The following is a 27,227-nucleotide window of genomic DNA, read 5'->3' as shown; positions in this document are numbered from 1 at the left end:
ATTAAATTATAATATAGTTGGAAATCTTTTAACCTTCTACCTGTGTCTCTACTGGGAGCTTCTGTTTGATTTGCTCTTGCACATAGGTAGGTGGGAACCATCTATAAAGCTAGAGTGTTTTGGGATCTATTCCTGTATCTTTAACTATTTTCTAGTGCAGCATGCCAGGAACAGTAATCTCTGAGCTTTCACTCTACTCACCAGCTATATCTTTTACAACCTAAACTTCTGCTACATACAGTGTGCTCATATGTAATGTTTTGAAAAATGTGAACTTGCTTTTCAGGTTATGATGAATTCCAAAATATTAACATTCTCAGTAGTCTCACAAACCTAGCCAAAATGCCTATTTATGAATCCATTTTTTTCTTCTTCCCACCTTCAGTGTTGATTTCCAGCATAGACTTAATGTCACCTTTACCTTTTATTGGAGTTTTCTTTATTTGTATGCTTCTGTAAGAGTCTAATACTAAGAATAAATTAATGATAAACATTAAAATGACAGGTGTGTGGTTCAATGTTGTTAGTGGACTTTCTATATACTTAGTTTTCCTGTTACTTGTGCGTTAAAGCAATTGGTCTTAGCAGTAACAGCATCTCATGGAACTTGTGTTCTACTCTACTTGACTGTGCCTTCATAGTTTTTTTTTTTTTTTAAATATAGCACAGTATTTCAGATGGACTATGGCACCTTTTTAGATTAACAATAGAAGTGACTTGTTTTTGAGCAGACGTAATCTAATTGTAAACACTTCCAGTCTGAAGCAGAGCATTCTAAATGTCCTCAACATTCTCCTGTGTTTTTTGCTAACGAAAGCCACATGTCTTAAAGTCTCAGGAGTAGTATTTGCTACGTGTTCCACACATTACATTTTCAGAATCAACATTAATTCATATAGTTTTAGTTTAAACCAGGGGTTGGCAACCTTTCAGAAGTGGTGTGCCGAGTCTTCATTTATTCACTCTCTAATTTAAGGTTTTGCGTGCTGGTAATACATTTTAACGTTTTTAGAAGATCTCTTTCTATAAGTCTATAATCTATAACTAAACTATTGTAGGTAAAGTAAATAAGATTTTAAAAATTTTTCAGAAACTTCATTTAAAATTAAGTTAAAATGCAGAGCCCCCTGGATTGGTGGTCAGCACCTGGGCAGTGTGAGTGCCACTGAAAATCAGCTCGCGTGCCGCCTTTGGCACGCGTGCCATAGGTTGCCTACCCCTGGTTTAAGCCTAGTATCTTGCTTCACTTGGGATCTAACTTGCTTTTTATGTAAAATACCAAGCATTGGTAAATAAGCTAAACTATGCTTTATTAGGTTTATAATAAAGTAACCTGTTTTTAAAACGTAGTTTATTTAAATAAGGAATATTATGTGTAACCCACAAGCCTTTGTGAAAGTATTTAAATGGAAATCTGGGTTTACAGCTCTCTCCTTTGGCATAGCTTGCTGTTTGTTACTTTTCCTCAGTGTTGAGGAGGGGGAGAATACAGAAATTTCAGATTTTGTGGTTTTCTACAGGCTTTCTACTCATTTTGTTTTAAAGAAACTCAACCCAAAATGTTAAACTTGCATGTCATCTTTTTTGTAAGCAGAAGTTGCCATTTACCTCAAATGAATGTGATTGTACTGCTTTTCGTCCAAGTGCCTCAAATTGCTTTTGTGGTGACATGTAAAAGGGATTTTTTAATTGTGTGAACATGATTTCATAACAAAAGGGCATAACTAAGAGAAATATTTAAAATACTAGATTCTAACTCTGAACATTTCAGGATGTCTTTCACTAAGATTCATAGTCCTCAAAGTTTTGTATTTGGGCTTTTCTCTTAACAGCTGTCTTATCTGTATCTGCCTGGTTATAACAAAACTTTCCTGTTCTGGATTTACCGTTTCACGTTATACACAGTATATGGAAAGGCAACCAGCTGCAGCAATAAGGTGGTTACATTGCATCTGACTGTTGTAGGCTGTAACATCCTACATTTGGTTCTTTTATATTTTCTCTTAGCTTCCTGTTAGTCTCTTAAGAAGGTGGCATATCCTTATAGTTTTACAAGCATTAAACAAGTTGACACTTTCATTTCCTTCTGAAATACATCTTCACATTTTAAAGATGTGGAAACTGACACAAAGATTAAGGCTATGGCTACACGAGAGAGCTTACACGGATGCAGCTGCACCGCTGTAAGTTCTTTAGTGTAGCCACTCTAAGCCGATGGGGGAGAGCTCTCCCATTGACTTAATTAATCCATCTGCAACGAGTGGTGGCAGCTGTATCATCAGGAGAAGCTTTCCCACTGACATAGCACTGTCTACACTGGCGCTTAGGCCCGTGTAACTGTGTCGTTCGGGGGGTGGTTTATTCACACCCCTTCGCAACATAAGTTATACCCACATAAGTGGTAGTGTATCCAGGGTTGTTGTAGCCCTTTTGGTCCCAGGACATTAGAGAGACAAGGTGGGTGAGGTAATATCCTCTGTTGGACCAACTTTTGTTTGTGAAATAGACAAGCTTTTGAGCTGCACAGAGCTCTTCTTCATCCTCTGTGTAGCTCAGAATAGAAGTTGGTCCAATAAAAGAGATAACATCACCCACCTTGTCTCATAAAGATTAAGCTACGTTTCCCAAGGTCACACAGCAGTTCATTGGTAGAGTAGAATCAGGTTCCTAGACTCAGTGCCTTGTACTAATAACTAGATAACACTTCTGATTCAGCAATGATAAAGCATTATACCAGTTTTTTATTTTTTAATTAGACTGTGGTAAATATGTGATGTGCTTTCAAAATGCAGAGGCGGACAGTCCCTGCACTGGTTCAATCAAAACAGTTTTAATCAAAAGACAAGGGGGAAGGAGATGTGATCAGATTAGTGAGGGCGGTGATTGGCATGTCTTGGGTTCCATCTTTTTATTTTTTGGGTCATTTATTGCCTGTCTGCCTGCTTCGTGATTATTTGTATTACCATAATGTCTGAGCTTTAGTCATAGACCAGGACCCCATAGAACAAAAAGACAGTTCCTACCCAAAACACCTTACAATCTAAGTGTAAGACAAGTGACAACACATGGATACATACAGACAGACAGATGGGAATACAAGGAAACAATTAGACAATATTAGTCAGCATGATTGGAAGCAGCATCAGTGTTAATATATGTCACATGGATCATAGATAAGGCTACGATTTAGTCACAGAGATCATGGCAGTCGTGGATTCCGTGACTTTACTGGACCTCCATGACTTGTAGGACTTCAGGAGGCGGAAGTGGGACTGTGTGCCCCTGCAGTGCAACTAGGGCAGGAACCAGGAGGACTCTGCAGCTTCCGCTGGGGCCATGTGCCCCAGCTGCATGGTGTCCCGGGCTTGGGTAGTGCAGGGCTGCGGCAGGGGCCTTGTGCCCCTGTCCTGCAGTCCTGATCTTGGCAGGAGCTGCAGCCGGGGCTGCCTTCTGCCGGGGGCCACAGCTGGGGCCATGCAACCCAACCTCACAGTATCCCAGGCTTGAAGGGGTGGGGGCTGCACTCGGGGCCATGCCATCCAGCCCCGCGGCATCCAGGGCTTGGCGGGCTCTGCAGCCAGGGCCGCCTTCCAGCAGGAGCTGTAGCTGGGCCATGCGACCAAGCCCCGGAGCGCAGCTGTCACCCCCTGCCACAGCACAAAGTGGCAGAAGCCTGGCTGGATGATCACTGGGACTTAACCCGCTATTACTTTGTTAAGAAAGCTACATAGTAAGAGCAGCAGTGGGCAAGATGAGGCAGCAAAGCCCCTTCCCTTCATAAAATACTTAAGATTGCCCGTGTGCTGCCTTTACAAGCACCTTCCCCTCCACTGCTCCCCTCCCAACAGCTGGCAAAACGTTTCCGCAGTGTAGTGGGCTTGGAGCAGGGACTGCAGCCAGCGCCCTGTGCCCCAGCCCTGTGGCTTCCACTGGGGGATGCAGCCGGGGCCGCTCTCCCCAACCCTGCTGTCTTGGGCTTGGCGGGGCCTGCAGCAGGGCTGCATACCCCTGTCCCACAGCTGTGAACAGATTCGGAGTGGGTCTGTGCACCCCGGGGTGTGGGGGGGGGAGGCTGCTGCAGCTGGAGCCAGGGCTATCCCCTCTGCCATGGCAGGGGGCTCGGCCTGTCCGTCCTTCCCCCTTACCTAGCCCTGCTCCCTGGTTATTTTTAGTTAAGTTCCGGACAGGTCATCGGCTCTGTGAATTTTTGTTTATTGCCCATGACCTGTCCGTGACAAAATCTTAGTCTTAGTCATAGTGTCCTGCTGGCTGTTTGTAGCTATTACCTAGAGTTTTTATTATCTTACCCTAGTAAGAGTTTCTTTTAATTGTGGGTTTGCTTTGTTCCCTTGAAAACTCAGAATTGCTGTCAATACCTGTTGTCCACAAATTTCCAAGAGAGTATACTTGGGGATTTAAGTTGCTCCTTCCTGCTGGAGACTGGTAATGGATGCCTGTCCCAATTTGACTCGTAGGATGTTAGCCATGCTATAAAGTATGGAATAGTCTTGGAAAACACACAAAAAAGTACAATATAAATCATAATCCGTGCCATGTGCACAACATGTAACTGATTTTCTTAGAATTCAAGTGTGTTTCCATTAAATTACACCATCATGATATTGTCTAATCCCCAAATGGATGCAGGAGTTCAGATTTAACTCTGCTTTAACTCTGTATGTCTGATTACCTGTAGCTGTCATCTAACTAGGCACCAACATAGCCACCTGATCCCAAAGGTTTGCAGTTGCAAATGTTAGGAAATGGTAATCTACATGGTGAGAATCACGCCATGTTTTGTGCCAGAGATCCCTTGACAAATGAAGACTTGAAAGCATAACTTGAACATTTCAGGCAGTGAACAAATGTTTTCTTGTCGTCATTATTTGAGACTACAATAACTATATTTATTGAATAATTTTCTGGTAGTGAAATTATTCTGTAAATATGAAATTTAGGGTTGGTATTGTGTAAAATATGCATAAGCTACAAAATATATTGAACTTGCTAAACAGAATAATCAGTTTTGAATCAAGCTTTCCAGTGTACAGAGTGTGACCAGTGGTGCCCGGGGTAGCCTTCACTGGAAATGCCAAGGTCGAGGCAGGCTGCAAAAGGGAGAGCAGATACTCCCAAGGCTGGTGGTAGGTAACACTGAAGTTAAACTCCCCAGCCAGTCACAAACTGTGCTGCTGATCCCGGCCACTGGTTATCAAGAAGCAAAAAAAGAAATCACCCAGCCCCCTTTATTGCATTCCAGTTCTCTGGCTCCCAATCAGCACCTAGGTCCAGTACAGTGAGAAGTTATTTAAAAAACTCTAGTCACGTGTACAAAACGTTCTTCTGACCCCAAAGCTCTGCTCACATATACAAAATGTTCTTCTGACCAGGTCAGTATATGTTTGGATCTTACCCAAAATACCACGCTGCCAGCCAATCCTTTAGTGTCTAAAACTAAAGTTTTATTACAAAGAAAGAACAAGAAGAGAGATGTTAACTGGTAAAGCAGTCATATATATACAAAGACTCCAAAGTCCATATATCAGGTTTCTAGCAGTTTTGGTGAGTTTGCTGGCTTGAAAGTCCTCTGGAATCATTCGGTCGTTTGTTCAGAGCTTCAGTTCGTAGCAAAGTTCCTCCAGAGGTAAGAAGCAGGACTGAAGACAAAGGGTACGTCTTCACTACCCGTCGTATCAGCGGGTAGCAATCGATTGCTCGGGGATCGATATATCACGTCTCATCTAGATGCGATATATCGATCCCTGAGCACGCTTATATTGATTCCATAACTCCACCAACCCGAACGGAGTTGCGGAATCGACAGGGGGAGCCGCGGACATCGTTCCCGCACCGTGAGGACGGTGAGTAATTCGTTCTTAGATACTTCGACTTCAGCTACGTTATTCACGTAGCTGAAGTTGCGTATCTAAGATCGATTTCCCCCCGTAGTGTAGACCAGCCCAAAGTGGAGAAGATGGCAGCTGCCTTTTACAGTCTTTTGCCATAGGACCTGAGCTGCCTTTGTTTCCAACACAAGCTGCCCAGCACATGGCCTGGAAGCCTTTTCTGTCCATAGGCATGCCCGTGCATGCCTTGCTGAGTCATAAGGTGTATCCTCTGCCTTCTCTCCATGGATCAGTTGTAAAGCTGATGGTCTTTAATGGGCCATCAAGCAGGCTAGGCAGAGCTGATGCCCAAACTGTCTGGGGGGTGACATCTAGAAGCATAGCCCAAGTTTTGAAATACAGACATACATATGTATCTATAACTCATAATACAAAAGTGAGAAACATATAAATGAGATTTTCATGTTTGTCAAATCATAACATTTTACAGATATATTACATGGCATATCTGGCATAACTCATTGCAATTTTACAATATTGATATTCATAATATCCTAAAGTGTCCCCCAGATTCCATACAATGTCACATACAGATTTAACATTTTTCTGGGGTGGGAAAAAGATACTTTGGGTAGAGACTAATGTCAGAGACATTTAATCATTTAGTGGTAAACTACTCTTTCATTATCTATCTGGATCCTGTATTGGTAAAGAGACTTGGCTCTAATTACCTCATTTATTTGATTTTTATTTGATTTTTTTTTTTTGGTTCAACTAACCCAACTAGTTAAGAGTTTCCTCTTGTAAAATAATGACCTCGTAAGTAATATATCAGTATGCTAAATTTGATGTTTCCTTGCTACCTGGCGGAGAGTAGTAGTTCTCCTTTGCTGTTAAAGGAAAGCACTCTTGCACTATATCTGCATGCAGGCAGAAAAAAGATTCTTCGAAGTGCTTCTCCTGACCTGATCATAAAATGTTTAAGTTGTTTCTTTCTCTACACTTTAATGAACCAAGCATAAGAAATGTGACAGGTGTGAAATATGCTAGTTGGAGTTAGTTCATGCCCTAAAATAACTAATACCTGCTTGTATTTTAGTCGTCTTTTTAGTGCCTCTATCTATCTTCTCCAGATGTCAGCATGTATATTTGTTGCAGTCTAAATGTCTTGCTGAACAAACCTTATCTTAATGTTCTGAGACATCCTTTCTGTAAATGAAAACAATGGGCTTGGATATTTATTTTAAATGTGCCATGAATGTAGAAATGTTTCCCAGGCTTTCCTGATGGGTCAGGGCATATTATACAAAGTAATGTTTACCTACCTTGCAAAAGGTCAGGACTTCGAAGCAGAATCGTGTTTAAATATTCAGCACCATAGAAACATATTGACTTATTGTTAGGACTTTGTGTGCAGTACATTGTAATTTTTACTTAATTGATACTTAGCATTTTTCTGTACTACCATTGACCAGGTTAAAAAATTCAGGTTAATAGAAGCTGCATAATGGGGTATTTGGGGACTGGAATTTTGTTTGGGAAATAAACCGTTTCATTTTATAATCTAATAACTGTTCAGTTGTGTATCTGAAGGTACTTAACTCCCATCACACAGTAATTTTCAGAAATAAATTATTTAGTAATCTAGCCAGTATAATCACTATGGCATGACACCCATATTAGTGTTACAGCAAAGAAATAAATGCCTTCCCTGTGTCTTCAGTAATATAGGAATATTTTTTGATCATACCAAAAAACCCTCAGAATCTATGCTTTTCAATTTTTCTCCCTTGTGCCTCCCTTTTTATCCTCAATGTTTCTTCAGGCAAAACTGCTTATAGGGAAGAGTTTTTTTCTGCTTTATTTTTTGGGGGGTTTGAGGACAGAATATATTTTATCTGAGTTAAAACTTGCATAACTCCTGGAATAATATATTTTCTTTATATTTATGCACAATTTTGTCCTTTGAAATCCATTTGTGTATAAACTAATTCTTCAGTTGTTTTTGGTTTAGAATTTGAATCAAAACTAGTATAACAGGGCTCCTTCTCTGAATGATTGACAGGAAGTGACCTTTTATCTATAATATATACTGATCTATTTTTCTGAATGGTATAGATCTTTACAGTCACTGGCTCAATGTTATGATACTGTTGAGGGTTACATCAGTATGTTATCCTGACATCTGGTACATCTTTTTCTTCAGTGCATGTAAGAGTAGTGTTGATCAGAAGCTTCCCCATTGGGGCCTTCCAGCTACTGCTTCTGACTCTTAATGGAAGATGAGCAGTCAGCAGGTTTCTTGTCTATATTATTACCTGCTGCTGATTAATGGTGGTGATAAAAGCTCCTTCTATGCTTTTCACTAATTTTCAGACAGTATCCGCTCCAAATGTGTGTATATCTTAGGCAACCCCGCCCTCCAGTCATGGCTGCCTTTATGCTCTAAATTTACTCACTTAACGATAATGAGAGTGTGTGAAGTGTGATGTATTTTTACACTTATATGATCCACAGTAGAATTATACTTTGAATCACAGAAACTGTGTGCGTTGTATTCTTGCTTTCTTTCCTAGAAAATATCGAAAGGCCAAAACATTTTTAATGTGTTTCAAGTAAATAATCAGTTATTAAAATGGTCTGCCACTTTCCATTTCCAATAACCTGAAAAAAGTCCTTTGCCCCTGTTCACTTCTTGACTTTTTTCTAAAAGTATTAAATCTGCATTTTAAAAAATCAATAAGAACTTTCCATATAAAAACATACCCTCATACTGAGAGAGAAAAGCTAGCCTCTAGGTATTAACTGTAAATGCACTTAATATTAGGCATGTCTTAATGTGTTTCAATTGGCATAATAGTAATCCTATTTAACACAGATTTATTGGGGGAGGAGAAATGGTTTCCTTGTTACTAATTATACTTTATGACTTTCTTGTCTGTAATGTCCATCATTCCTTCAGGATTGTAAAGTTGGCTGCCAATTATGCTTCAGCAGGATTTCCATCTGAAAAGTTACTTTTTAGGCACGTTTGTTTCCTGCTTTTTTTCAAATTGTGGATATCTGGGTATTTTTTCGTGACAGATTGTTCAAATCCTTTTTGGCTAATATTGACAAATAGGTGCAGGAAATCGGAATACAGAGAATACAGATTGATTTGAAAATGCTGCCCATAATCCAAACTAAAATTTGTGTAAAAATGCTGCTATATTTGTTTAAACTTCTGTTGCTGAAAGTGGCATTTCTGGAAAAATGAAACTGTGAAAACATAATCCTAGTGCTGCAATGGTAAGGAAGGACAGGGATTAAACATCTCATGCATTTTTTTTTTCAAATTTGTAAATTTATTAATATTAAAATCGTCAAAGTGTAAGTGTTAAATTTATGTGAGGCTGTACAAAACAGAAGATAAGGTCCCTTGCTCTGAGAATACAATCTAAAGTTCTCGTTTATAATCATACCTTGGAATCTTGAAATATTCTTTGTTTCTAGAATTTTTTTTCCAGTGTACACAGAGTACTAGAATTAATACTGGGTTGTTGGTGAGTGCCAGGCTGCTGGTATTCACATCCTTTTAATTTTTTAAAGAAGCATTGAACATTAATTATGGCCTAAAGCACAGAGATAATTTGGAAACGGATATGCTGTGTGTGTGTGTTTGGGGTGGGGGAGAGGGAGGAGGGAAATGTAGGTCAGATATTGAGCTTACAGCCTGAACCTTTTAGAAGTAAACATAACAGTAAAATAGGGAAAAAGGTGAAGCATACAGTGCGCATATGTCAATTTAATTTTTCCAGTGTCCCTGGTAAGGAGTTATCTTCCTTCTCAGTGCATATGATTTGTAATTCTATGAGTTCCATTGCCTGTTTGGTGTTCCCTAGCCTCAATTACACCCTATCTCCATAAAATATGCCCTTATGCATGTTTCAGACTGACTCACCTGATTTATTATGCATCCCCCATTTTCTACAAAGTTTAGATTACCTTTTTTTTTTTTTTTTTTAAAGCTTCTAGCTCTTATGGCTGCAAAGAGAGCCATATAGAAATTCAGTTCTAGATGTTTGTCTAAGTCTATAGACAGCCTGAAACCTACTTCTGAAAGTTGTGAATTGCCTGAGATGTTAATTCTGAAGCCTAATGACCAGTTGAAATCACCATTAATTTTTTCACTGTTTACTGTGTTAGCAGAAATCCTTTATTAACATGCTTAACTGTTTTTGTTGTTGGAAGAAAGGCAGTTAAAGGGAATGGACAAGTTGTTTGTGCCCCTCACTTAAAAAAAAAAAAAGCAAAAAAAAAAAAGCAACTGTTATAAGTAGTGGAGCTTGCAGGGGGAATCCTTTCTCTCCTCAAATTAACATCTAGGACTATTCTTGGGGCCCTGAAGGAGAGAGAAAATTTAGCTGTTGCTAAGTCTTTCGTACCTTGCTATCCTGGAAGTGGAACAAACCATTGGTAGGCTTCTTTGTTCCTGCTTGGGGCCACATTTCATACTTTATCTTTTGTGTGGAGCTCCCAGTGACAACATATGAAGCTCTGCTGTGGAAAGATGGTAGCACATAATCTGTATATTTTCTCTCTTCTGTTGCTGCTGCCACCACCACTCAGTCAACTCTGGCTTTGTTTTATTGTCTCCTTAAGTAGCACTGAAGTTGCTTCCTTGCTCGGGTAACCAGACAGCAAGTGTGAAAAATCGGGACAGGGGGTGGGGGATAATAGGAGCCTATATAAGAAAAATACCCCAGAATCGGGACTGTCCCTATAAAATTGGGATATCTGGTCACCCTATTCCTTGCAGCCTTTGTTGCTTACTTTGTTTTGTTGACAATCTTAAAAAAAAAAAAAAGGAAGTAAATATTCTGACAGGTGTTTTCAGGTTGTTGTTGTTATTGGGTTTTTTTTTTGTGGGGGGTGGGGCGGTTATCAAAGCAAAGCAGCAATACTTCCTTCAGCTGGAGGATGGAATACTTCTGCTACCGAGTGACAACTATTTTTATAGGCTTTAAAGGGGACATCTCAAATTTGTTCCTGAGTCACTAAAGAAAAAATAAATGGGTTATGTATTGAATTCACTTTAACAAAGTAAAAAATATAGATGTAATGAGACAACAAATAGTAGTGTTATCAGAGAGCAACTTCTTATCCTGAAGGATAAAATCAAATTTGGGTGAGTGTAAGTCTGCCTTTCATTTAAAGAGTAGATCGCCCAGATGTTCAGCATAAGCCCCTGTAGAAATGTTTGATCTCTGAGAAACTCATTGTAATTATAATTACCGTCTATGAATCCTGAAGGTAATAGACTTAGTCTATAAATTCAACATAAATTCAGGGATAACCTTAAAAAAACCAAAACCCCAGCCAACCAACCCTAGTTTTTGTGCTAGCTATATAAACCTTTACATTCTCTTTGGAGAGAGATCTAGTTAGGAAGTGGAGACATAACTGTAGTATATTATAGTATTGTTTAGAGATGAAAACTTGACTTGCTTAAGAACATGAAACCAACTACCCAAAGGTGAAAAATTCATGGCCCCTTTCAAGCCCTGCTGCATAGGATGGCCTGACCCTGACCCATTAACTTGATGATGATGATGTCCAGGAACATATGGAAAAATGCTACCTCATGTATGTGTGTTAGTGTGTGTGAGAGAGAAATGACTGCCAGAGCTAAAATTTTAAATCTGAGCAGCACAATTTCTCTCCTTCCTCTTCATGCTTCTGATCTACAGTAGAACCTCAGAGTTACAAACATCTCAGGAATGGAGGTTGTTCGTAACACTGAACAAAACGTTATGGTTATTCTTTCAAAAGTTTACAACTGAACATTGACTTAATACAGCTTTGAAACTTTGTTATGCGAAGAAAAATGGTGGTTGTTTATTTTTTTAGGTAGTAGTTTATATTTATATTTAACACAGTACTGTACTATATTTTCTTTTTTTTTTCTTTTTGATCTCTGCTTCTGCCTGATTGTGTACCTCTGGTTCCAGATGAGGTGTGTGGTTGACTGGTCAGTTCATAACTCTGGTATTCCTGACTGTATTATCCCATGTTATCTACTTTCCCATTACTTTCACTGTTTCCCTTTCACTTACTCAAGTCAACTTCCAGATCTTCTTCCATAACACTCTAGCATAGTGGAGCTATCTTTCTCCCCCCATCTTCGCAGCCTATAGGATCAGAACCAACAGTAGTGGAGAGGGAGACCTGCAGACTCATTTCCTCACAGCGGGAGCCTTTTCTTTATATATGGTGCATTTCATTAAGCCATTCAGAATTTCCTCTTTCCTGACTGAGCTGGTAAATGGTGGTTTCAAGCCCTGATATTGTTATATATGTTATACAGTTGATTTTTAACGAAAAGAAAGAATGTAATTTTCTCAATACATAAATGAGCAAAAATTCAAAGCAAGACTTCACCCAAAAATCCTGGCATCAAAGGACGGAAATGCCCTGCTCATAAAGCTTACATATATATAAAATTGGTTATCTCACGTCCTTTTGTCATCTTTTCACCAACCTTTTTACTTTTGGCCGCCATCCCTGCATCTAAACGTAGGATACAGCCACTTAGGGGCTTTGCTGCTAGAAGTACTGCAGAGTGATGTAGCCAGTCTTTACTAAAACACAAGTAAATACATTTCCTTCCACATTTGCTCTTCTTTGAATTGGATTAATTAATTAGCATGCATAAATACAGTGAAACTTCGTTTATCCAGTGCTTAATTTGTAATGAAAGAGATACTGGGGGTCAAGCAAGTAGGTGACAGTGCTCAAGCAATATTTTTTTTTTACATTCATAACTTATGCAGCAAGCCCAGAGATGCTGGGGCTATGAACTGCCAAGCCTAGAGGTGCCAGGGCTCAGCCCTGGCAAACCCTGGCACAAATTAAGGACTAGATTCATTCATCCTTAACGTGTTCTATTATTATGTTAATAACCAAATGACTCTGATCTACATTTCTGATCATCTGGATTTATAACATTAAGGAAGCACTGGTCGTGGCTGTTCAGTTAAGGTTGAGTTGAATTTTGCACTCCATATATATGTGTGTATTAAGAGAAGTTCTGTATGCCGTTTTGATCTATAAATTGCTTAGATGCATAATATAATGTTTACTTGGCTCGGTGCACATTTTACTTTGGATTTCATATTTCTTTTAATCTATTACAGGTCACAAAATAAATGCAAAAGTGAATCCTTATTCTCATCTATGTAAACATCCTGGGACTATCTTTTTATAAACATTGATTTTTTGGTAGCATCTTGGTTCATCACTGTATGAGCCAGGTTTGATTTGGGCATAACTACATCACCCGTTTTGAGAAATGGGTTACTGTATCAACAAGTGACGTTGAATGCTGTTAACTAATTGTAAAACAGTAAGTCAGTTGTGGTGCACTTCAGTCCATTCTTACTTTTTTCCAAGCAGACTACCTTAAAAATGAAAGAGTTTGTATCCTGCAAAAACATGTTCCCAAATTGTGATTCATGAACCACTTTCTGGGGATCTGTGGAGAGCAGACTAGTTTATGTGATACTGAATCTCCTCATTTCCATCTGAGAGAAATTAAATAGTTGGGATGGGCAGATTAAATGCAGAGCAAAATTAGACAGCCCGATTAACTTTTCAAAAGGACAAAGCACTTAAAGCAATGACAGCTAAAAATACATTAGTATTTTCCTAACATTACTTTTCATATAAGCAACTAGTGTAGTTTCTACAGAGGTGCTCAGCAATGATGAATAGGAGGGGAAATAGTACTTGAGACGGTCTATTATAATTCTATATAAATTATTAAATTTGAGAACTCTGCAAGTGGGAAAATTATTCACATCTTAACTGTTCAGATCTTTTATGTCAGTCAAAATATATGAATAAAGCTGGCAGAAAACCAAAACATCCCTAAAACTAACAAGTGTCCGTTAATATGCACAGCTGTCTATTTGCTATGTCATCTGAAGCATTTGATGCAATGTTCTGGGCAGGTTATTCCATTGACTGAGTTACTGATGAATGTTGTTTTTTGCAATTGCTCCCTACCACTGGTACTGGCTTCCAATTTTCCGTGGGGGTGCTCAACCCCAGTCCGTAGCCCCGCTCCACCTCTTCCCCAAACTTCCACCCCCACTCTGCCTCTTCCTGGCCCCTCCCCTGAGTGTACCCTGTCCTCGCTCCTCCCCCTCCCTTTCTGTGCCTCTTGCACACTGCAGAACAGATGCTCCGTGGGGGGCAGGAGGCCCTGGAAGGAAGAGGGAGGAGTTGATCAGCAGGGGCCACCAGCAGGCGGAGGGGGTATGGAATGGGAGCTTGGCTAAGTATCTGCTGATTTGTTTCCGTGAGTGCCCCAGGGCTCCCTACTAATTACAAATTGAAGGAACCTCACTAGATTTGTAGATCAAAATTTTGACAGTGACTTGCACAATACACTTGCACCGCACCTGGCTACTCAGTGCAAATATGCCTATTTTTTTACATTAATTTCATGCAAGCCCAAACCCAGAAATTCAGATCCACTCTTATGTCAGTATCTTTTCTGCTGTCCTGTCTTGTCACTATAAACTGGAGGAAGTCCTCTTTGATCTTGTGGAGGTACTTTTAGGAAAGTGGTTTCAGAGTGATAGCCGTGTTAGTCTGAATCGGCAAAAACAACGAAGAGTCCTTGTGGCACCTTAGAGACTAAAAAATTTATTTGAGTATAAGCTTTTGTGGGATAGCATCTAATGAAGTGGGTTATAGCCCACAAAAGCTTATGCCCAAATAAATTTTTTAGTCTCTAAGGTGCCACAAGGTCTCCTTGTTGTTCGTTTTGGTTTTTTTAGGAAAGAGTCACTGTTCCTTTTTCCATTGTTTCATATGCAGTCTTTAACTTTTGAATTGGTGCACTTTGTCAGATTATTGTCTTTTCTGACAAATGTACTCAGTGAGCGGTTTTTGAATAGTTTTGCTTGTGTTCTGTGCATTTTTGGACCAAATTTGAGTATTAATCTGTTCATGAGTCATATGTGATAGTGTAGAATTAACGTTTAGAGTAAACGGGCGCTTGTAAACCCTGTATCTTTAAAAGCTGGTTTTAGGTTGAAATCTCCATCCAAGACAATTGACTTGTAAATCATGGTCATTAAAGTTAGCAAAAATGGCAGCTGTTATTGGAGTGGCAGATAAAATGTGAAAGTGGATGAGATGAACAACGATGGTATGAATTTACTTTCAAAGGAACTGTTTTAAGTGGTTAAAAAAGGAACAGGAAAAACAGGAATACCAAACCTGTTTACCCAAAGGCATTGCTCATAATAGTGAAAGACTTTAAAAATGTACAATGGATATAGTGTGAAAAGACGGATGGTTATATCCTCTTCTGCAGGTATAGCACTTCTGGGGTAATGTCAGTTATGATTAGTCAGACACATCAAAGAAACTTGGAAAAGTATAAAAGGGCTATGGGAGAGATAAAAGGGGAAGGGAAAGCACAAGATGCCTGAAACCAGAAACTGTGACTGAGATGCTACCTGGATGAGAGGGTCGGTGAAGAGAAAGGAGTCACCACTAGAAATGTGAAATCTTTTACTTAATTTCAGCTAAACACAAGGAATGCCTGCCTGGTTTAGTTCTTCTTCAAGTGATTGCACATGTCCATTCCACTCTTGGTGTCAGTTCACCTAGCACATTGCCATCAGAATTGTTTCCCCCTCAATAGTAGCAGTTGGGTGGCTCGAGCTTCCCCTGTGGCTGTGCATCACTGCATGCAAGTATAAAGGGTAGAGCCCCATCACCCCCCCTTCGTTTCCTTCTTACCGCCCATGATGGTTGTTCAGACTCTGTTCTATACCAGAATAGTTCTTTCTCTCAGCCTTTGTGAACATACTGTGTGGGTGGGTGTAGTTAGTCTAGTCTTTAGTGTTATGATAGTAAGTTTTAGCTGTTATATTTTTAAAAAAAGTTTTTCAGTCTTGTTTTTTTTTCCTGTTCATTTTTTTTTTTATTCATAGTACTGAGGTACTCCCTGGTGACTGGGATTCAGGCTGTGTTCTTTTGGCTCCAAACGTATGCCAGTGAGTTACCTGCACAATAGCTACTTGAAGTGGACCAGTGTCAGATTTACAGGGCGTTCAAATCTAGGACAAAAAAAGGCTCCAGCTCCGTAAGGGGCACTGTTGAGCCTGATGTCGGAAGTGACAGTCAGTTTCTTTGGCACTGCAACAAGAAGAGACCATCTTGGTGCCAGCTACCCCTGGGAGGCATTTGCAGCAGCAAGAAAGTTGCTCTACCTTTTGGTGTTGGTATCTCCTTGTCCAGTTCATGAACACCACTGCCACTTCTGCCAGAGATTCAACCTCCAGTTCCACAGTTGCCTGCTTCTTGGACAGGAGGTCCTTCATTACTGTCCAAAGAGAAGCGTGCTATCACAGCATTGCTCCATCCATTGCCAGACTCAACACCAGTCACTGGCATTGACTGGATCAGCCCTGCCGTGGTCAAAGGAAGGGGAATCCTTGTCATTGGACTCAGATCAAATCTTATGTATCACAGCCCCAAAGCAGGACCCACCAGATTCCTTGAAGGTCCTCTCTTCCACCTACTACTCTGACCCTTCAACAGGACCTGCTGTAGGAATGTAGTTGAGACAATGGGGCCTGCCCTTCAGTGGCCATTTTGGAACCCTTGAGGTTTTCCCCCAGTTTCCAGTTCTTCCAAACACGGTGTGTACTCAGTAACCTCATCTAGAAAAGTGGACTCTATGCACCGAGCAGCTCCATCCCCAGAATCTGGCACCAAGCACCAAGAGGATGTTACAGAGCCAGAGCAACAGCTGTTAGAAGAGATTCCACCTCCTCCAGTCTTGTCTTCCTCTTTGTTCTCTCCCAGTGAGGCTGTTTCATCCAGCATGACTTCACCTCCTTCAGACGAACTTAAAGTTTATCAGGAGTTGTTAAAGAAAGTGGCTGCAGACTTAGGTCTAAAGGTGTATAGAGGTGAGGGAGTCTTCACATTGCCTGGTTGACATTTTATCCTCAGTGAGTTCCTCCAGGGTCGCTCTGCCAATTAATGAGGCAGTACTAGAGCCAATAAAAGCTTTATGGCAGACTCCATCCTCTTTACTTTCCACCTCTAAAAGGGCAGAAAGACAGTACTGTGTACCCTCCCAAGGGTTTGAGTACCTTTTGTATTCCTCCACCTCCAGGCTTATTAGTCATCACAGCGGCTAATGAGATGCAACGACAGGGGCATCAAGTTGCCACCCCCAAATCAAAAGACTCTAAGGGGCTAGACTTATTCAGCAGAAAGATTTATTTGACAGGGGAGTGGCAGCTGCGTATCGCTAACCAACAGGCACTGTTGAGATGATATGATTTTAACTTGTGGGGTACCATGGAAAAGTTCAAAGAGTTACTTCCTGAGAACGCTAGACAGGAGTTCAGTTTCCTGGTCAATGAGGGCAGATTGGTCCTGAGAACTTCACTGCAGGTGGGTCTGGATGCAATTGACTTGACAGATAGAACCATGGACTCCGCAGTGGCCAAGCATAAATCATCCTGACTGCAGTCTTTTGTTCCTCCCTATGAAGTCCAGATACTGTCCAGGACTTGCTATTTGAGAGTAGTTCTCTTTTTCTCAGACCAAATGCACAGCAAGCTCCATGGACTTGAGGACTCTAGAGCCACCTTGAAGTCCTTAGTTCTATACGTGTTACCCTGGTCAGGAAGCACTATTGACCACAACAGTCACACCAATATTCAGCTTCTCCTCCTCAGCAGGACTTATTTAAAAAAATCCAGGGGTTATAGGCCTAATCCTCCTCCTCATGCTGCTTTGGCCACAGCTCCAAGGCTGTCAAGAGCCCCAGAAACAGCAAAGTAGGCATTTTGATGGGCCATTTGAGTTTGACATACTGGTCTCCATCTCTCTGGACCCAGCCTGCCATATCTTTGCATACCATCTGTCCTATTTCCACAGTGCTAGGTCCCAAATTACTTCAGCCTAGTGGGTCTTGAGCACTGTGGAAGCAGGATATACTCCAGTTTGCTTCTACCCTTGCCTTCCAGTCTCCTTCTCCATCTGTCCTTCAGGGACCCTCTCATGAGAAACTCCTTATTCAGGAAGTTCAATCACTCCTTCGATTGGGAGACATACAGGAGGTTCTATGTGGTCTCAGAGGGAAAGGGTGGTGGACCCAATATTTCCTAATCCCAAAAACAAGGGACAGGGACCTCAGACCAATTTTGGGCCTGCATCACCTCAAAAAATTCTTAAAAGGGATAAAGTTTCGCATGGTCACTGAGTTTTGTTATTCCTTCCCTGGATCGTGGGGATTGGCATGCTGCCCTCAACTTAAAAGATGCCTACTTCCATTTAGCAATCAGTCAAGTACACAGGAAGTACCTCTGATTTCTGGTAAGTCAAAATCATTACCAGTTCACTGTTCTACCTTTTAATCTGTCATCAACTCCCAGGGTCTTTACAAAGATCACAGCAATAGTAGCTGCATTACTCCAAAGATTAGGAGTACAGATTTACCCTGTTTAAACAATTGGCTGGTCAAAGGTTGGTTCGGACTGGAAGTGCACAGCAGTGTTGCCCTGATGATCAATGCCCTCGCACTGCTAATCAACACAGAAACATTTCTCCTCTTCTTGGTCCAGAGAATAGAGTTTATAGGGGCTATGCTGCCCTCATCACAAACCAAGACCTTTCTTCCACACTCCAGGGAACTTAATCAGTTGTTACATATTTGAAGGCTCGTCCGGTCACAACAACACTGTTGAGCCTTCTAGATCTTTCATCTGCATGGTTCATTACACCAGAGTATGACTCAGAATTGTGCAAGCTGGCTGGCATTATCTACTTGTCAAGCCACCATCTATCAAACTCGGTGGTAAGAGTGCCCTCCCATGTTCTCATCTCCCTAGATTGGCGGACAGAACCAGCCAAAGTATGTATAGGCATTCTGTTTGTGTGCCCACAACCAATTTTCACACTAGTGACAGATGGTTTGGCTCTGGAATGGGGACTGCACCTGGGTTCTTTACAAACGCAGGGTCTGTGGTCCTCAAAGGATTTATCTTTACATATCAGTATCAGAGAACTGAAAACTCTCAGGCTGGTAAGCCAGGTATTTCTATTCCAGATCAGGGAAGCAACCTGTTTAGTTTACTTATTATAGACTACTGGGCTACTTATTATATCTGAAACTCCAAGGTTTGGCAGCTGGTTCCATCAAAGTACATCTGGCTGCTATTTCAGCCTTCTATCCTAAAGTGGACAGTTGCTCTATATTCTCCAGTGATATATCCAGTGATGAGCTGCCAAAATCTTAACAGCTGGTTCCCTACCAGGTCTTTGGCGGCACTTCGTTGGCAGGTCCTTCAGTACAACTGAAGAGCCGGAGCGAATGAAGGACCCGCCACCGAAGACTCGGAGTGCCGCCTGGTGAGTACAAGCCCCATGTGTTTCTTTTACTTTTTTTTTTTTTTTAGTCATCCCTGCTGGGGCCCCGTCAAAACTGTTCGAATCGGGCCCCGCACTTCCTAAAGCCGGCCCTGCACAGTGGGGTGGCAAAATTGTATCGGGGGCCGAGTAGGGAAGGCTGTGCCTCCCAAAACAACCTGTGCCCCCCCCATCCAACCCCACCCATGTCCTGCCCCCGACTGCCCCCCTCAGAACCCACAAGGGCCGCAAGCAACTCATCAACCTCCCCCCCAACTCCTTGTCCCCTGACCACCCCCTCCCAAGATCTCCCCCCCCAACTGTCCCCCAGGACCCCTCCCCACCCCCTACCCAACTCACTCCTCTCCCTGTCCCTTGACTCCCCTGACCCCATCCACCAACACCCTGACAGACCCCCGGAACTCATGCCTACCCGAACCGCCCTGTTCCCCACCCCCTGACCATCCCCCCTAGAAACTCTGCCTCCCTCCAACTGCTCCCTGCCTGGCCCCTGCCTTATCCAACCCCTCCTCCCAGCCCCGTCCCAGCCTCCTTACCATGCTGCTCAGGCCAGCGTATAAGGATGCTGCGCGTCCTGCTGGAGCTCACAGCACCCCCCACCCCCCTTACCTTGCCGCTCAAAGCAACAGGAGCTGCAGAGCTGCCCAGAGCGCTGGCGCCGGCGGCTTTGCACGCTGCAGCTCTGCGAGGGGAGGTGGGGCAGGGGAGCCTCCTCAGCTGGTAGCCCAGGCAGGCTGGAGACAGGACAGTACCGCAGGCCAGATGTGGCCCGTGGACCAAAGTAGTTTACTCACCTGCCCGCCTCTTTAACAGCCAGTTCTACGCTGGCTTCTAAATTTATCAACCGGTTCTTGTGAACTGGTGGGAACCGGCTCCAGCTCACCACTGGATATATCCTTAAGGTTTTTGAAGGTCTTAGTCAAGTTATACGTTCAACTGCAGAACGTCATTCCCCCATGTGATCTAAACTTAGTATTGTCAAGACTTCCAGGACCCCCATTTGAACCATTGGCTACCTGTGTGCTGCTTCATCTATCATTGTAGGTGACATTTTTGGTGACTGTTACCTCAGCCAGAAGAGTAGGGGAGCTGGGGCATTCATGTTGGGACCTCCATATATGATCTTTTTTAAGGATAAGGTTTACCTGCCTCCTCGTTCGAAGTTCGTTGCAAGGGTAGTTTTCTTTCTCCACATCAACCAGCCAATTTATTTGACTGTATTCTACCCAAAATCATATGTCACCAGGGAGGAAGAGCATTTGCGTGCTTTGGATATCAGAAGACCCTTGACATTTTACCTGGACAGAAACAGATGCTTTTGTAAATCCTCCCAGCTGTTTGTAGTGGTGGCAACACAGTCAGTCAGTCTCCACCCATAGAATTTCTTCCTGGATCGCATCTTGCATGTGCACGTGTTACGCTTTGGCTAATGTCTCTCCACCAAGCAGAGTCACAGCTCCTTCAACAAGGTCACAGTGGCCTTGGCAGCCTTTCTGTCGCACATTCCAATTGCAGTCGTTTGTAGAGTGGTAACTTGGTCCTTGGTCCACATGTTTGTCTTCCAAGACTCCAGACACTATGCTAGAGTGGGATGAGTTGATAGCTTGTGAGTCACCAAGAATGGAATGCACATGTGCAGTCACTTGAAGAGAAAATTATTACTAACCTGTTTGTAATTCAAGATGTGTTGCGTGTGACCATTCCGTGACCCGCCCTCCTACCCCTTTTCATTGGAGTTACAGCAAGAAGGAAATGAGTGGGGAGCTGGGCAGCTCTGCCCTTTATGCCTGTATGCTGTGGCATGTAGCAGCAGGAGGAGCATGACCTGCTCAACAGGTATCACTGAGGAGAAAAAATGTTGATGGCCATGGGATGGGTACACCAACAGGAAGAGTGGAATGGAGTTGAGAATGCATCTTGAAGTGTAAAATTAGATATTGTGCAAAGCAATTTTTTTGTGTTAATGTACTTTTTCTCTACTTCCAAAGTCTGGAATATTACTTTTATCTCAGTTTTTAATGCCTTGTTATTAATTATATTTCTTGAATTTTAAACTGGTTAGAAATTGCCTGCAAGCCACCCTGGAAGGTAAAGCAACCTTCAGCTGCTAAAAATAGCAAGGGTGTCTGAAGTCGACCCTACTTGAAATTTTCAGTTAAAAGGACACAGAATAGAGAGCTCTCTCCCATAACGATTTGCAGGGTTATGGTTTGATAGATGCATAAACAATGCTTAATAAGCTCTGTTCTTGTCCATGTTTAAGGAGCAAAGGTAACAATGACAATAAAATAATGTTCCAATAGCAAGTGTTCCCTCTGATCTTGCACTTTGTTTCTTAAAATCTTTCAGTGGCTCAACTGATTGCAAATATTTGATCTTCCACTAGTTTCTACCAGCATGCTGTCATATGAATGTCTGTCAGCTCTTTATTAAAGCTCTTCAAGGGACTTTTGATTAACATCTTCAACTTTTGTGAGCTACAGCCACCTTCTTGTTGACCAAAAAACTTGATGTATATTCAGTAATTACCTTGCCTTTTGGAGTAAACGATTTAAAAATGGCCATGACAAATGTATCGTTTCTTTGTAGCCTAGCATTTTTGGTGGTGTAAGTTAGAGCATAAGTGTGATCCAAGAGTGCAACAAAATATTCTGGCATTCTTGGACACTCATTTTGATAAACATGAAAGGTCCAATGTACTTTGAAAAGTGTTGAGGAATTGTTGGGGAAGGCTCATCAGGCAGATAGACTGCTGAGTCTGAGCAAGTGTCAACAGGATGTGAGAAGCAGATAATTCAATTCTAGAAGATGGGGAAAATGTTAAAGTTCGGCCCAAATGAAAAGAATGCAACCTCCTGATCAGATGCAGATTGAAGAAGTGTCTTAGCACTATTGCTGTTTATCTATAGCAGCTGGGGTTTCTGATCCAATCCCCATGTTTCAGATTTTCATCACAAATGAAGGATGAACATTTTTTAATTGAGGGTCAATATAATCTTGGCCAAATCCTATAGCTGCTTTCCACAACCTACCGTAACCACTTCAGTTTCAGCTAGATTGAGTCTCATCTCTTTTGCTCTAATGCATATCCTAATCTCACCCAGACTTTGCGAAAGTCACTCAACTGAACACTGCTTCAACTAGAATTAAGAAATTCTCTCTTAAAAGGAAAAAGATTGACTGCAGGTGCACCACTTAGAGTTATACTCTGCAGACCTCCATTGTAGTATAATTCTTGTTTTGATACTCTTTTGAGCATCTCCTGCATCTCAGAGGGAAGGAGAGGTTTCTTTTAATGTTTTAAGGTCCACTGAAGCAACCTCCTCTCAACCGTGAAGAGTAGACCTTTTCCACAAGTCCAAGAAGAATTAATTTCCATGAAATTTGGAGGTTGAGGAAACTTGAGCCTGTTTCTTCCTGGAGCATTAGTAATAGGGAGATGTTTCAGCTAAAGTTGACTTACTGGCTAAGTCTCTCTGAAGCAAAAAATTCTTAGACCATTTTTCTCCTGGAATCCAGGAGTTTAGAAGAGGAGTCTAGACCACGTGAGCAGGTCCTTCAGTCTGGATCGTGAATAGTTTCTCAACATAGCTGTTCTAGGATTAATGTTTTGGTTGGGAGGATTTTTGACAGCGTAACAAAACAGGAAATGTCCCCAGTTCTGTACAAGAGTAAGTCACAATCCCAGTTCATCTTGGATACTTTCCTGTTCCTGTGGGGCATAGGCTTTCTGTCTGTGTGACACTTTCCCCATGTTATTGTCAAGCTGAAGCAAGAATGAGGCAGAATGATCTGCATAGCTCCAGCCTGGCCAAGGCAGCCTTGTGCTCGGACCTGCAAGAGGCTATCCACCCAAGAGCCCTTGTGTCTGCCACTAAGAAAAGACTTGATATCCCAGAATCTCGGGCAAATGTTGCACCTCAGGCGCTACACCTCCTGGTGTGGTTCATCCATGGTTAAATATAAAGGAGGGGCACTGGTCAGTGGCAATCCAGACAATCTTGCTTAATAGCTGGAAGCCTTTCACAAGAGCTACTTACATTCTTAAATTGAAGCATTTCTCCATCTGGGCAGCTAGCCATGGTGACTCTCCTGCACAGCCCATAGTCTAGAATTCTTTGAATCATCTTTTACATCTCAGAGAGTCAGGTCTAGTAGTTAGTTCCATTAAGGCACACCTGGCAGCAATTTCAGCTTTTCACCCATGTATTTACTGTAATAATGTTTTTCTCCAATCCTATGACAACCAGATTTCTAAATTAGGCTGTTTTTACCTGTCAGGGATCCAGCTCCACGTTTGGACTTGAATTTAGTCCTGTCTTCCCTTACGTGGATCGTCCATTTGAGCCTCTAGCTTCCTTCTTTTTGTTATACCTCTTAGCAAAAGTGACCTTCTCAGTGGGCATCAGTTCTTCTAGAAGAGGTGAGAGAACTTTTGCGTAACTGGTAACAGATTCCCCATATATTTTATTCTACAAAGACAAGGTGCAGCTTAGGCTGCACCCTAAGTTTTTTTTTTCCAAGGTGGTATCTGATTTCCACCTGAATCAGTCTATATACTTGTAGGTCTTTTTTTGAAAACCACATGCTCACAGGGATGAATAAAAGTTGTATACTTTAGATGTGCTGTGAACCTTAACTTTTTACCTGGACAGAGCAAAGTCCTTTGGAATTTCTTCCCAGGTCTTCATATCCTATGCACGTTGAATGAAAGGTCATCCTATTATAGCTAAATTACACTCTAAATGGATACCAGCTACATTGTCATGTGCTATGCTGCCAGTTTTTATACCCTCAGCTGGAAGCACAAGGCAATTGGGATGTGTGCGGGGCTGCCACTAAGGGTACTGCTAGGGAAATCTCTGGCATGGGCACAAGACGTATGCACACATATGGTGTAATGGATATATACAACACGTCTCAAACAATGGTTACAGGAAGGCGAGTAGCTGTTTCTTTTTCACTGGTAACTAGAGTTCTTAGAGTAGATTTTTTCAATACAGGTTCACACACTTGGGATGCACATGTGCAAATAACAGAAGGCAGAACCCTCAGACAAGCTGTGACCATAGCAGGATTGAGGGTAGAGGGGAACCTGTATTGAAAATCCTCAGAGGAGAAGGTTTCTTCAGGAAAACCAAGAAAATCAAATATAAAAGCTGTTAATGTAATGGCAGGGCTACTAACATTATGTTAGGGTTGTGTAAAGAAATATTTTAGGTTCTCATAGTAATACTAACATTTATTATTGAGTAGACTACTAAATGTATTCTCTTGTATATTCTGTTTAAATTTGCGAACTTAACAATGCATTAATGTAGCCTTGTATACTTTGTGTGTGTATGTATCTTAGAGATCTTTTTATATGCTTGTCTGGTGTATGTGTATTCGAGATGAAGAGTGTTTCACCCAGCGTTGGGCACATTAGAAATCTGATGTAATTGCTGTAACTGCAGCAATAATAGGTGGCTAGATAGAGAGTGAGCAGTACTCTAACTGTACACTTGAGGGCTCTGCAGACTGTGAGGAATGGTGCAGAAGCAATTACAGTGAAGACTATTTTAAGTAGATTGGTGCATTGTAACTGTGCAGGGCTTAGTGTTGGTTGGGCTATTTGGCTATTTGCCATAATTGGCTTTCCATTCCTTTGATTGGAATCGTAGATAAAAATTTGCTAATCCACTTTGTTGGCTGAAAGTATTAGAAAAGTAATCCATCTTTTAAAACTGTGTTAGCAAAATCATAAGATATAAAGAATTTTTATAGAATAATGAGGTTATGAGAACTGTAAAGCTTAAGTAATTTTAAATAATTTTCTATGGTTTTAAGGGGAAAAAGCTAGTCTAGGCAGTATGATGGCATAAGCACTTAGATGTTTTTTCCCTGGTGTGTAAAAATATCTTGCATGTGCTCTTAAAATGTGTGTGTGTGTGTGTGTGTGTGTGAAATTATATAATAATTTGCCTTGTGTTCAGAATATTTGAATATATTGAAAATGTTTTATTTTTCCTAGGGGATCAGAGCACGTATTTTGGAAACACTTGTTATGCTTATTCTTCTTGGCCTGCTTATCCTTGGAATAGTGTGGGTGGCTTCAGCTCTCATTGACAATGATGCTACCAGTATGGAGTCTTTGTACGGTATGGAATATTTTTAAAAATAAGTTTAGCTGTGTACAGCATAGAAGTGGATATTTTCAGTTAGAATTCATTTATAGTAAATCACCATACTGCACTGATTTTTTTTTACTTTGAACAAATGTAACCCATTCCCAGCACCTGAGTTTTGCATTCAGCTAGTGTTGTTACACAATTCTTATGGTATACTGGAGAAATTTAGCTTTCTTGTTCGCAGTGTCTACATACCTAATGTTAGAAGTTCGTTCTTCAAGTAGCTTTTAAGATTTGGTTTTTCTTCCCAAAGTGTCAAGGAGATTGTTGTCCACAATTTATAAATCACTTAATTTTTTATTTACTTTTTAAAATTGTATTGTGCAATCCTGAAAGTCATTTCCTTAAATTGTTTTAACTGAAGGAAAGATCTAAGTTTTTAAGCCAGTCAGACTCAAGACTAAATTTTCTTAGTATTTGCTAACTACTAGTAAATAGATTCAAATAGAGCATAAACAGCATATATTTAATAGGCTATCACTGTGTTGAAAATTTTCTTTACAGATCTTTGGGAATTCTACCTCCCTTATTTATATTCCTGTATATCACTGATGGGATGTTTATTACTTCTCTGTAAGTATTTTCCTGACTATTGTAGAAGAAAAGTAATATTTTTAGGTCATAGGAGGTTCAGGTGAATTTACTGCATATAACTTGAGGATGAAAAAAGAATTAATTAGAGGTATTATGACACTTTCTCAAGTGCTTTTTTCACTTAGATTTTTTTCTAAATTATTTTGTTAGTGGTAGATCTGTGTTCCCATGGAGGTTTTTCTCTTTAAAAGCTTATACCTCAAACTTTTGGTTCCTGAAATATGTAAACCAGTACGATTAGTATCTTTCATCTTAGGACCTCAGGACCTCAAAGCAATTTTCAAATGAAATGAACTAATCCTCATGCTTCTTACAGGGTATCCACATTTTTACAAAGTGTAGGGGAAAAATCCAGCATTGCACAAGTCAGGGACAGGAATTGATCCAGAACTCAGTCTCATGCTATAGTCATTAGACAATTCTCCCTCCTATTGCACCTGAAATGTCTCTTTATATACCCAGAAAGGAAAATTTCTGACCCATTGGTCATGGTGACCTGGACCTGGGTTCTGGCCAGTCTTACTGGTGGATCATTTGACTATTGTACATCCAGTCACTACCTCTGATCAGCCAGGACCACTTAAAGTCTGACTCTCTCCCCCATTGGAGGGGAATGATGATGTAAAGCTACAGATCCCAGTGAGAGGCCACAGTTCCATTATTATTTGAACCATGTTTCACTGCAGTTACTAAGAAAGGGAGAGTGGCCTTCTCCTTTTGACTGTCATAAGTTTTGTCTGAATTCTAGATGAGAAGGGTACAGCCATTGTGGGAATTCTGTAATTGGCTCACTACAAAGGACAGGGCCAGCAACTGTCACTTCATCAGACCTGAAGAACTTTGGATTTAGCTGTCTGGTTTTAGGCACCAAGTCTGAAATTTTTTACATAACTCTTAATGTTCGTACTGAAATACTGTTTAATAAAAATAGAGTAAAAGGAAAGGAACAATCCATTTCATTCTTCTATACCGTCGTCTTAAACAAGAATGCCTTTTCTAATAATGAACGTCTTAAATTTAGGTCTTCACCTCTCCCACTTTCCAAATCATCACCTCTACCATCTCCCACATACTCACGTTATAGACACTGTTTGAAGGCAAAGGTGTTCTTCATGACGTTTCAACACTGGAGATCTGTTACAACTGGCAGCTAATGGCCATACCTACC

At 41.1% G+C, this 27,227-nt stretch overlaps 1 protein-coding gene across 5 annotated transcripts in view; it reads left to right on the top strand.

Annotated features, from left to right (window-relative positions):
* Window positions 1-27,227, top strand: part of LMBR1 (limb development membrane protein 1) — a 132,179-nt gene that overhangs the window by 71,461 nt on the left and 33,491 nt on the right. For 4 of the 5 annotated variants that reach the window (XM_050942262.1, XM_050942267.1, XM_050942264.1 and 1 more), the window contains 2 exons: window positions 25,309-25,435; window positions 25,970-26,038. In XM_050942262.1, the coding sequence (XP_050798219.1) occupies window positions 25,309-25,435; window positions 25,970-26,038 (196 nt within the window). Of the gene's footprint in view, window positions 1-19,198; window positions 19,278-25,308; window positions 25,436-25,969; window positions 26,039-27,227 lie in introns of those variants that run through there. The other variant, XM_050942265.1, reaches the window with a different exon arrangement.

Source organism: Gopherus flavomarginatus, chromosome 2 (assembly GCF_025201925.1).
Source record: "Gopherus flavomarginatus isolate rGopFla2 chromosome 2, rGopFla2.mat.asm, whole genome shotgun sequence".
NCBI lineage: Eukaryota > Metazoa > Chordata > Testudines > Testudinidae > Gopherus > Gopherus flavomarginatus.
Note: the sequence above shows the minus strand (reverse complement) of the source record. Positions and strands in the feature narration are given on the sequence as shown.